Source organism: Spea bombifrons, chromosome 2 (genome assembly GCF_027358695.1).
Source record: "Spea bombifrons isolate aSpeBom1 chromosome 2, aSpeBom1.2.pri, whole genome shotgun sequence".
Classification (NCBI taxonomy): domain Eukaryota; kingdom Metazoa; phylum Chordata; class Amphibia; order Anura; family Pelobatidae; genus Spea; species Spea bombifrons.
Window position 1 is genome coordinate 65,399,364 of NC_071088.1, and position 12,912 is coordinate 65,412,275.

Here is a 12,912-nt window from a genome sequence, read left to right on the forward strand (position 1 = left end):
TCGCCTGTTAATGGAGCAGATTGCTGCGCTCAGAGAGACTGTTGTGGCTCAGCCCCAACAAGTGGAGGCAAGCCCCCTTGAGACTGTTAACGTGAGGAGGGCCGTTCAGCGGGGCTTACAAAAAAATGACACCCGACGACGACGTTGAGGCATACCTCACCGTATTTGAGAGAGTGGCGGAGAGAGAGAGACTGCCAGTTGCAGAGTGGGCAGAAGTGATTGCACCCTTCCTGACTGGTGAACCGCAAAAGGCCTACTATGACCTCGGGGAGCAGGATGTCCGGGACTTTACAAAACTAAAAATGGAGATCCTTGCTCGCCTGGGTGTTACGCCCGCTGTTCGGGCCAAGAGAGTCCACTGTTGGAAATACACCATGGACAAGCCTGCCAGGTCCCAGATGTATGATCTGATTCATCTTGTACGCAAGTGGCTGGAACCAGAATCCACTACACCAGCCCAGATTGTGGAAAAGGTGGTAATGGACCACTACCTCCGCGCCCTCCCGGCGGAGCTACAACGGTGGGTTGGGCATGGAGACCCCAGAACTGCTGAGCAGCTTGTCAACATGGTGGAAAGGTTCATAGCAACCGAGGACTTCCTCCGTGAGGTCCCTGCGGCACTAACACCTTCCAAGACTGTCAGACCCGCGACATCTTTGGGTAAGAGAGTTCCAGCTGGAGGTGTATGGGAAAATGTGAGAGAGAGCAGGGCTCTAGAGTTTGGGCAAGGGCAAAAGACTGATCCTGAACCCCTGGGACCCCACAATCCTAGAAAGGGCTCCCTACTAAGGAGGCCAGGGACCCCCCAGTGCTGGAGGTGCCATGAGTGGGGACACATAGCCGCCTATTGCCCTCTTAACTCAGAGCCCATGGTGTGTGACGCTAGTCGGCGTCAGTCCCTGTTTGCAGAACCTGTTTGTGCAGCCATTCCAGAATCAGAGACTGAGCCGCATTTTTGTATGGTGAAGATAGGTGACTGCTCCGTGAAGGCACTTTTGGACTCGGGTAGCCTGGTGACTTTGGTTCGGGCTGGCCTTGTGACTATGGACTACGTGCCGAACAAGCACATAAGAGTGCTATGCATCCACGGGGATATTGTAGCTTACCCTGTGGCCCCCATTAAGTTGGTGACCCCATCTGGAACTGTGACCTACGAAGTCGGAGTTGTAAAAAGACTTATGCATGCGGTTATTTTAGGCCGCGATTTCCCCTTGTTCTGGGAGTTGTGGAGAAGGGGGAACGTTTCTGCAGCTGGGGAACAAACTCCGGCAGAGTCTGTAACCCTCCCTGTAAATAATGGGTCAGGTGAGACGGCCATTGGGAACAATGATACCAGTAAGGGGCATGATGAAAAGGATCTAGGCCCACCTGAAATGTATAGTGAAGATTCTTTCCCCTTGCAGGTGTTAGCTGGGGAGGAAGAAGAAGAAACTTCCCTACCCGGCCAACAGGTCTTAGATTTAGAAATGTCTCGGGGTAACTTCGGGACCGAGCAAGTGAGAGACCCCACTCTGGGAACTGCACGGGCAAATGTCACGGTAGTAAATGGGGTACCACAGGAACCCGAAGCTGACCAGAAATTTCCACATTTTGCCATGAATGGGGATCTAGTGTACCGGGTCACCAAAGTTAACAAGGAAATTGTGGAACAGCTTCTGGTGCCAAAACCATACCGACACCTGGTGCTGGACATAGCCCATAACCATGTGTTTGGGGGGCACTTGGGGACTAATAAAACTCAAGAGAGGGTCCTCCAAAGGTTTTATTGGCCTGGGGTATATAAAGAAGTAAAAAGGTATTGTGAGTCATGCCCCACATGCCAGAAGAGTGCCCCAACACCACACTTCCGTAGCCCCTTGGTGCCACTTCCCATCATTGAAGTACCATTTGAGAGAGTTGCCATGGATTTGGTAGGGCCCATTGTCAAATCTGCTAGGGGACACCAATACATTTTGGTTGTCTTGGATTATGCTACCCGGTACCCAGAGGCGGTACCCTTAAGAAACATGGCCTCCAAAAATATTGCTAGGGAGTTGTTTTACATGTTCTCTCGCACGGGGATCCCTAAAGAAATTCTTACTGACCAGGGTACGCCCTTTATGTCACGGGTCATGAAAGACCTGTGTAAGTTGTTTAAAATCACTCACCTCCGTACCTCAGTGTACCACCCTCAAACAGACGGGTTAGTGGAGAGGTTTAACAAAACCCTAAAGCATATGCTAAAAAAGGTGGTAGAAAGGGATGGTCGGGATTGGGACTGTCTATTACCCTACCTCATGTTCTCTATCCGGGAGGTGCCCCAAGCGTCTACAGGGTTTTCCCCCTTTGAGTTAGTCTATGGCCGACATCCACGGGGTTTGTTAGATATTGCCAAAGAAACTTGGGAGACCGAGGCCACCCCATATAAGAGTGTTATTGAACATGTGGCTCAGATGCAGGAGCGAATAGCGACGGTGATGCCTATAGTTAAAACGCATCTGCAAAGAGCGCAGGAGGCCCAGAGCAGAATTTATAACAGATCTGCCAGGTTGAGGGCCTTTAATCCTGGGGACAGGGTCCTGGTTTTAGTGCCCACCGTTGAAAGTAAGTTTTTAGCCAAGTGGCAGGGTCCCTATGAGGTTGTAGAGAAGATGAGTGAGGTGAACTACAAGGTCCATCAACCGGGCAGGAGAAAACCCTTCCAGGTTTACCACGTAAACCTGATCAAGCCGTGGAAAGAGCGGGAGTCTTTGGGGGCGACCCAGGCAGGGGTCAAAGAAGTGGGGCAACCCGTTCCCCCAGTAACAATAGGAGAGGCACTGTCAGTGCCCCAGAAGCAGGAGGTGAGGGAGTTCCTGCAGGAAAACAGACGCAAGTTTTCGGACCTACCGGGCCGTACCCACCTCATAAAACACCATATTAAAACTGAGCCTCACAGTAAAGTGAACCTGAAGCCATACAGGATACCAGAAGCCCGTAGAGAGGCGGTATCCACGGAGGTCAGGCGCATGCGTGAATTAGGTGTTATTGAGGAATCTACTAGTGAATGGTCAAGCCCCATAGTGCTAATCCCAAAGCCCAACGGGACGTGGAGGTTCTGTAATGACTTCAGGAGATTAAATGAGGTCTCAAAGTTTGATGCGTACCCCATGCCCCGAGTGGATGAACTGGTTGAGAGGCTTGGGAAGGCAAGGTACATTACAACACTTGACCTTACAAAGGGCTATTGGCAGATACCGTTGACTGAGGAGGCTAAAGAGAAGACTGCCTTTTCCACTCCAGAGGGCCTGTTCCAGTATGTTGTGATGCCATTTGGGTTACATGGGGCCCCTGCTACCTTCCAGAGGCTGATGGATCTGATTTTGAGACCACATCGTGATTATGCCGCTGCTTACCTGGACGATGTGGTAATTTTTTCGTCTGACTGGAAAAGTCACCTCGGTAAGGTACAGGGCGTGTTAGACTCCATTAGTGATGCAGGCCTAACCATAAACCCTGAAAAATGTGCAGTGGGTCTGGAGGAAGCAAGATACCTGGGTTATATCATTGGTAGGGGGCTGGTTAAACCCCAGATCAATAAGATTGAGGCGATACAGAACTGGCCTAGGCCAGTAACAAAGAAACAAGTGAGGGCTTTCCTTGGCATAACCGGGTACTACCGTCGGTTCGTGCCCAATTTTGCCTCCATGGCCACACCATTGACAGACTTAACAAAGGGTGGTAAGTCAGTGATGGTAAAGTGGAACCCCGAGGCAGAAAGGGCTTTTCAGAGTCTGAAGTCTGCCCTGTGTGACGAGCCAGTGCTCGTTTCCCCTGATTTTAGGAAACCGTTTCTGGTTCAGACAGACGCGTCTGCTAGAGGTTTGGGGGCAGTTTTGTCACAAGTGGTTAATGGGGAAGAACACCCAGTGCTGTTCTTGAGTAGGAAACTGACCCCAGCCGAGGAAAATTATGCCATAGTGGAAAGGGAGTGTCTCGCCATCAAGTGGGCGTTGGAGTCTCTGAGATATTATCTCCTGGGCAGGGAATTCGTGTTGGTAACTGACCATGCTCCACTGGCATGGATGAAACAGAATAAGGAGAGGAATGCAAGAGTGACGAGATGGTTTCTCTCCTTGCAAAATTTTAGATTTACAGTGGAGCATAGACCAGGGAAGTTACATGGGAATGCGGATGCGTTGTCCAGGGTGTACTGTATGGTTGCTGACGCTGTCCAGACCTCTGGTCTGGAGTCGACGGGGGGGATATGTGGTAAAGTGTATGGGAGAGTGGTTGATGGGATATATATCTCACCTGGTTACCTCAGCCAGGCATGGTAGCAAACCCAGGTGCTCTCAGGTGAGGCTTCCTAAGCTCGTTACTGGGGAGGAAGCCTTAAAAGAGAGGGCTGTTAGGTTTGCAAGGGGAGGGAGAACCTGAATGAAGGAGCAGCTACAGCCAGCGCTGCAGCCCACCAGGTATGAAGCTTTACCCCATACAGAACTGGTTACTTTGCTTTGTGACAGACCTTAGGCTGCTAGAGAGGTATCCTGCTGTTTAGTTAGAGCCGGACAGGCTTATAGTTTGTTTTGTTTACAAGGTGCTCTGTGACTACAACATCTAAATAAACGCGCTTTTACGTTGGAAACCTGTGTGAAACTGTCATTGCCGCCCCATGCGTGAGCTGTCCCCTACAGTGTCTATATGAATATTTGAAAGAGTAGTGGATATATGTGCAAATTCAGGAAACCAAAAAGATGATTCACCATGCTTAACCTCCCTGTGAAACCCTGTTGTGTTTGTGGTTCTTAATGGCCTGAGTGCCCCCTTCTTTTCCCTTTTCCTGCTTCTGACCCAGTACTGTTAAACACCTATGTTAAATATATGTTCTTTCTTTTGTTTTATTATTGTTGTGTTCTCTGACCATTCTCCAGAAGAGTTTTATAAACTTAATACATTTCATAATTTCATGATGGAAATATTTTATTCTTACATTTGTACATTCTTACCTGCTGAGTACCCCCTCTATTTACAAGCCTCAGGGTCTGTGCTTTTTTTTTTCTTTAACTGAATTGCACCTTTACAGACTAGCCTTAGCACTTAAATAATATAGATTTATGCATTGCCTTGCAGTCATTGACAGATGTATCTGTTTTTTAGGTGGTTTGTGTTTTCTGGCCATATGTCCACTATGGACTTGGCTGAGATCACAACATAACTGTAATAGTTTCTGACTTCTCAGTATGGCTCTTAGTGTAGTCGTCAGGTCTAAAGATAGAGTAACATATGTTGGTGTGACTCATAAAATGTAGTCTATGAAGCAGTGTAGTGATAGATTCCATGTCTCTCACTGCACAGTATGGTTAGTGATATTATTAAGGGAAACACGGCCACCTCCTCAGGAAGATTTAGTTCTACCCATGCCACTGTATTTACCGCACAATACTTAACAATTATGACCTGGGGGGGGCTGGGAAGGGGCATAATTACTACATCGGCCGCTCCAATTCAATTAAACACTGTTTAAAAGCATGTTCATGCATGTTAAAATCAATTCCACGTAATGCCACTAGGTGAAGATTTACATATTGCTCTGATTTCCCTTTTTATTGGCTTTCTATGTAACCATTTTCAGTGGATGTCTGCAGGACAAACAAACACAATTTTCAGTTCATTTTTGGCACATTCATTTTTTGGCAACAAATTTTCTTCCTTGGCCATTTGGTTTGGTCAAAAACCAAGGACATTTTTAATTCTGGAACAAATTTATTGTCCAGTACCCAAATTCACTCCCATTCTCTCACACTCTCACTCATTCTCTCACACTCTAATTCTCGTTCACACTCTCTCTCAGTCTCTCTAAATGTTTACCTACATTCTCTGCTGACCACTTCCGCTTCTGACAACCACTTCTGCATCTTCTTCATCCTCTGTCTTGTATCTTCTTCCTTCTCTTCTATCTTCTTTGCAATCTTCTATCTTCGCCTGCATCTCCGTGGACATAATGTCACCACAGCACCGCCATATTGCCCCGAGTTCGGCAGAAGTGAAAGTGGTTATCAGACAAGTTAGGGAATTTGGAGAGTGAGAGAGAGAGTATGAATCGGCAAATTTACCAAAATTTTGCAACTTGTATGAATCTGTATGTATACGTCTAGTACTCACTTAGTATGTAGTCTGGCAATGCGGTTTCTTTCCGACTTGGGTGGACTTCTGGACTAACTGGTGCAGTGTCCCTCCTTCGTACATTTTTGTCCCTATGACCTATAATTCTACTAATATCAAAACAGCAACAATGTCTAGAGTTTATTGGACCCTAAATGTCTTTTTCTTTAATTTCAGATCAATCCAAGCAGTGTGTAGTGGAATCCTTGTATATCATTAGCTGCTACGGAACACTAGTGGAGCATGTGTTGGAGCCACGACCCCTGAGCACAGCACAGAAGATAAATGATGACACTCCTCTGGAGATGTGGACATCACCTCGGGCTAGCTGGACTTTAGTTAGGTACTAAGAATATCATTGTAATTTACTCTCTGTGTGGCAAGAAAAAAAACATAATTGATTCAAATAGATATTCCGCACACAGCCAGCTGATGTATTAGCAGTTAAATATTCATTATTTTTGTAATTTATATTATTGGAGAGCTATCTGAACAGTATTGGAACATTAATTAGAATTAATATTTCAATGTCCTTCCAAACATAGTTTGGAGCTTTTAGGACTAATCTATGACAGTTTCTTAGGCTCCTTTATGTTTCCTAGTCTTAACCAGAAAAAAAGCAGTAAGGGCTCTTCTTTCTTGAAGCAGAATATCAGACAGAAAACAGAATTCATATTTAGAGCCATCATTACTGTGGGCCCTGCGTACCGGACTATTTGACTGTAGATAATAATGACAGTCAGTGGGTGGAAAAACAGTGTTAACTTTAGTACATCGTATTCTTACAGGAGTTACTAATTGCTCTTTTATGTGTGTCAGTCTTCCTTTAAACATTTGTGTCTACTCAGTCCTTTTATTACACTAAAATTGTTTATACAAATTTAAGCATGCTTGGGAAAGGTATTAGACTATCCCTATGGCAAGATAAAATACCAAAAGCAGTTAGAAAGAAATAGAGAAACAGATTGCAATCAGATTGTTTGGTCTCTAGTCTTTCCTTCACTTAATGTGAGATATCTTACTTTCATTAAAAAGCCCTTTTGTCTGTCATATTGGTATAGATTTGCCCACATATTTTCATAAATCATTTTTCTCCAGACACAGTTCTGCAGTTTACATATAAGTTTAGCAATACCCGCTAAAATATGTTTGCATTAACGTGATTGTCTATGAGTACAGCATGCTTCCATTGCTTCTCTAATAAATGTTTGTATAGATTGAGTTTCTCCGCAGATGACTCTTAATAAGTGGACTGTACTAATCATAACAAACAGGAATCAATTTTAAAATATTGTTAGGGTGTCTATTTTTCTGGACACTGGAAAGTATTCTGCCATTGATTTTCAGGATACATTGTCCTGCAGCACTGCTTATTCCTGGACTGGTATAATCAATATGAAAGTACCAAGCTATCTGGAAGAACATCCCTTAATTAAAATGACCTCATGTTGGACAAAGTTGTAATTTCTTAGAGGTCGGGACCATGAGGGAACTTTGAATGACAGAATGTACGGCAACTGCCATGGCACGGCCCTGTGTTCCTTGAGTTAACATATTTAAACTTTAATACATATTAAACATATTTAAACTTTAATACATATGAGCATGTAACACCAAACTAGACCTCTTCTCAATGTATAACAGTTAGAGTTCTCACTATGCCATTTAGGGAAATTCTTTAGTATGCCAGAACAATAACTAGCATTTGATATGCTGTAGTTGTAACTGAAGTTTTAATATAGCAAATGGAAAGAAAGTGGCATCATGCTGTGTCATCACTTTGTTTGTTTTGTGATCTCACGAGCGTCATTCTAACAAACCCGAACCAGTAGTCAAGAAATATATCACAGACCAGCCTGTCAACTGTTTCTGCTTTTTTTCTGGTGTCACAACTTAATACTTACATTTTTTTTCTTTAGGACTCCTCAATGGAATGAACTCCAACCACCATTTAATGCAAACCATCCCTTGCTGTTGGCTGCAGATGTAGTTCAGTACTACCAGTACTTGCTGGCTGGCCGTGAGTCCATTATTTATTTTTCGTTTACTTATCAGTTGATTTTCTTGATTATTCTGGTAACCCTGCTCGCTAAAGGCCATCTCAACGCCTCCTTTCATAGAAGTTCATCTAGGCTGGCCATTTTTTAATTGTCTCAAGGTACTACAAATAACCTACACACTAATGGTTTACTGAATACTCAATGAATTGATATCCATACATATCAGTATAGAAGGCAGTCTGTGGAAAAACTATAGCCTGTATTAGAAAACCTAATGAAGCTGTGATTTTTCTGCAATTGTGTTTTGACTTTTCTTTTTTTGTCAGTTTTTGAAGGTGATATGTTTAAGAATACTTTCCATTTGTGACACATTCCAGCTCAACACATCACACTATTTGGGTTTTCTTCATTTAAATATTGAATACAAAGATAACGAGATGTATTAGGTGGGACTCCGTCCACAGTATTTGTGTCAAACCTGGAGAGCCATCCCTCCTAAGATGTTTTTTGTTGTTGTGACACACATGGGTTATTGAGCAAACAAGGCTCTTAAAGCCATTGATGTCATTCTGAAACCTTTAGGTCCTTCCATCTGGTCAGTTTAGAAGGTATCCCAGCTTGTGCAAAAGTGAATCCGCCAATTTCATATGTGCTTAAGAAGTAATGTTGTTGATTGATGAAGAAGGGCTTAAGACATGAATTACTACACTCACTATACTTTTTATTCCAGGATTAGCTTTCTTTTTTTAACTAGCTCCAAAGCACCACAGCCACTAGATAGAGCCTGTTTTCATTGACACTTTGAAATGAAGGTTTTTGTACGGAAAAAAGACTTTTGGTCTGTCAAACATTACATGCTGTTAAATTCTGTCAGGCTATGAATATTTTTCATTAATGCCCTTTTGTCTTTATTCTAGTACATTAAAGCTTAGTGGGGCTAAGAGAATATACAAGAGCTGGTGTGTCCAAGTTTTTCCCCGCAGTGGGTCACTTTATCAGAAATGTATGTGTGCGTGGGCCACACTCATTTTTCATTGAGAGGAAATATACAGCATGACTCCTATCATTATATAGCAAGCAAGACACAGACAGTGGTACAGCATTCTCTGGTGATTATATAGTGATCCAGACACATGTGGTGGTACAGCATGCCTCCTATGATTATATGGTGAGCCATACACAGACAGTGGTACAGCTTGACTCCGATCATTATAAACTGAGCTAGACATTGACAGCGATACAGGATAACTCCTATCACTATATACTGAGCCAGACATTTACACTGGTACAGCATAGCTACTATGTCCTATAATAAGTTTCATAAACCCTGCTCTTTTCCGGAACTTCTCCTGGAGGCCTGGTTCATGGTGTAGTGGACGATTCAAGAAGACACAGGGAGAAGCAGATTAAGAAAGAACACAGGAGATGAGGCAAGAGCGGAGCCTGGTGAGGTGCACCATGGGAACCCGCCTAGACACGGGTCTGGTTGGAGCGGCGGTTATCCCTGTAGATCTCATGCAAGCTGCACCTCAATGTCCAGCGGGCCGCAAAATGGCCACACACCAGAAGAAATTCTTACATGTTGGTCATCTCTCTGAAGCATTGCTCTGCTCTAAATCTTAACTTTCTTGGCTGCTTACAGAAGATGGACCCTGTCTGTTCTAGTTACTGTTAATTTGTGTTGCACGTCATTCCCTCGTATAAACCCTAGCCTGGACTAATTACTTGTTTCTTGAAGTACAGAGTAACAACAGTCATTTACAGCTAATACTTCTTCAATGCCTTGTCTCTCAGATACATTAATTTCCTTGTGTTTACTAATTGACACAAAAGAAAAAGATCTATTCTGTATGTCTCTGTATCCATCAATCCTTCCATGAATGCAAATTGGATGTATTCAAAGGGTTAAATGTCTACACATTTTTTTTGTGTTTGCACATAGCCCATTGCTGATTTATCTGCAGCTGCAGAGAATTGTCTCACTTATGTGTACTGTGTATTTTTAAAAGTGCTCCCAAACATGAAATGCTGCTTTGAGTCTGACTAGTGAATGCTGTATTGGTGGCGCCAGATTAAAGCTATTGGCTTTACCCGTCCATCTATTACGTTTCCAAGCGCAAGCTAAAACCTCTCGTAGCATGTGAGGATCAACATTTCCCTCTCTTGGTATTCTCTAAGCAAAATGTATTTTTTTTAGTTCACAGACAGACTAACGTTCTTATAATTCTTAATTTTTCTATTGCTGTCAAAAATGATTTCCTATCCTGGCACCCATTTCATCTTAAATGTTGGAAGCAGCTACAAAAAAAAACTGATGTCATACTTTAAATCAGCAGCTGAATATAACTTTAGCGCATTGAAAGTAAAAGTACAATATGTAGTACACAAATCATCTAGAATTATCCATGTTTGATAATTGCCTATATCTTTTATTTTAACATAATGCCACCCCATATGGTTTGCTATAAATATATTTTATTGTACTGAACACATACATTTTGCAGATAGATTGCAGTGTGGGTAGCAACCCACTTTTGGTATTCACAAATGGCCCCATAAGTTAAAAAAGCAATCTAGTCCCCAAAATTGTATTTTCCAATGCATGCTGGAGTCCATTACAGCATGCAGATGGGAATATGTATTCTTTAGTTATTGGAGTTATTGAAACTTCTGTCTTATTTAACTGTCTTCCTGCCTGCCTCTGCTGGGAAGCAGAAAGCATTAGCATGGACGCTGCTGTTACTCCCATTGATTTTAGTGGGGACTTGGCCCCTATTGACTAAAAAGAGAATTTAACTTGAGTATAATACAAGAAGCATATTGAGGTATGCTCCCTGCTTTAATTATTGGCCAATGAGGGGATGCGTTACATGAGGTTTAATTTCCAACTCAACTAGCTAAAGAATGCCTGCATTAATTTGCATGATGCAGTAACATGCACTAAAGTCCATGAAAAATTTACTTCTATTATTATTTATTGATTTATATAGCCCCATCATATTCTGCAACACTGTACAATAGATAAACCGGATATAAAAGTAGTGCAAAACATAACTATTAGGGCTTAAAAAAAAATTATTGCTTCTGTCCAAAGTTGCCCTTAAATGGCAGATGCTGTCTACTAGGCCCACAGTTGACTTATTTGGACATGCTTTTTTAAACAAATTTTGCTTACCAAAGCCAACAGCTTTCAGACTTTAGTTGCCCACAGGTCCAGATGGTCATTCTTAGTCCTTCACACTATATTCACACAAATATGGTGACAGCTAGATGCCTACATTTTGATCCCACCTTTTTCCTTTCTTAGTTTCAATGCCAGTGGCACAAATAAAAACCCCGGGGCCCCCCGATTTCACCAGGCAGCATGTCCCACAGTGGCAACGTTGACCCCAAACAGCATGTGAATGCCACCTATGCCCCTCAACAGTTTGTCCCCAAACAGCTTGTCGATGCCCCCATATAGCTCGTCTGGCTCATCTTTGCCACCAAGCAGCTTGTCATTGCCAAAACAACCAAGTGGCCCCATCAGTCCCTTGCAGCCCCCCCCCCGGTATCATATATACTGGCACACATTTTGCACACTCTGACATGCATACACACTCATTCTACAAACATGGGTGCATAACAAAACTGCAGCCTAAACCTGGGACTATTTTCTTGGTATTAGAGAACACTTGAACTCTCTCTTCTACCAAACAAATCTATACTCGTCTGCTAATAATTTTATTTTAACTTTATCCCAACTGTTCTCCAAGCAAATCACAGTTACCAACATCCCTGTACATATAGAATGTTGTGACAGGGAAGGTGGTGATACCATGGCGTCAGTTTAGTTTTTTTTATTTTTGTTTTGTTTTGTTGCAAAGCTCTGTGCAAGCTTTCTTGATGAAAATCCAGTATGTGCTCTGTTTACCTGAAGTAATGTAATGGGCTGATATTAGCAGTAAGTTACAGTTCGATATAATATCACTTCCGTCAATAAGGTTAATTGCTAGCAAATGGCTAAATGGGAGTTTAGGGCAAATGCTACAGCTGTCTGCCATGTTAGTGGTGAGAAGAATTGTGGCGCCATTTCAGGGTCAGTGTTAGTATCTGTCTATCAGAGTTAGAACACAGCAGTTTCTCTCAGTTTCAGTCATTTGTATAGCATTTCTGTCAATTGTTTGGCTCCATTAAGTGTGCAAGGGAAATAAAAGCCTCAATGACCAAGCCACAAGGGGCTGCATATAGACCCTCTCTTTGTCCACAGTCAGAACATTGCATTAGGTCTCATTATCCATTTATAATAAGTAACCTTTGCCCTCTGGGTCATTTAAAAATACTGAGTGTGCTCTTCTAACACTAGGTACCTCCATCAGCAGACCGGCTAAACAATGAACCGTCTGGTTGTCTGATTGAAGGGGACACTTAGCAGGTTTTCATAAATATGAGGTTACATGCCAAACCCCTTAAGCAAAACCTTGCTCTTTAATCTTTCAAGAGTCAGTGAAGGCCAGGGAAAGCTTTTCCTTTTTTTCCTGAGAGCAAACAATTTCAATATGCGTATATTTATTATTATATTTAGCGATATTTAATTTATTCAAAGTTTTCTTTTAGAAACTGTCTGGGTCGTGGAGCTAATTAGGGGCCATTGTCTGTACAACCATTTTGGTGTGTGAGTGTTCAATACCTTTTTCCCGAGGGTTCGGTTAAGTGGTGCTGCACAGCTGTTTAGTTATTTTGGAGGTCATTCCTGGCATCTGCTCTGAAATCCTCCATGTCGTGTGGCCCCCACACACCTATCCAAGAC

General features: G+C 43.0%; 1 protein-coding gene across 1 annotated transcript in view; it reads left to right on the forward strand.

Moving 5' to 3' along the window:
• BCAS3 (BCAS3 microtubule associated cell migration factor) overlaps nt 1-12,912 on the forward strand; it is a 514,534-nt gene that overhangs the window by 221,608 nt on the left and 280,014 nt on the right. The window contains exons 19-20 of the mRNA XM_053454572.1: nt 6,301-6,466; nt 8,043-8,143. Coding sequence (XP_053310547.1) covers nt 6,301-6,466; nt 8,043-8,143 — 267 coding nt within the window. The remainder of the gene's footprint in view (nt 1-6,300; nt 6,467-8,042; nt 8,144-12,912) is intronic.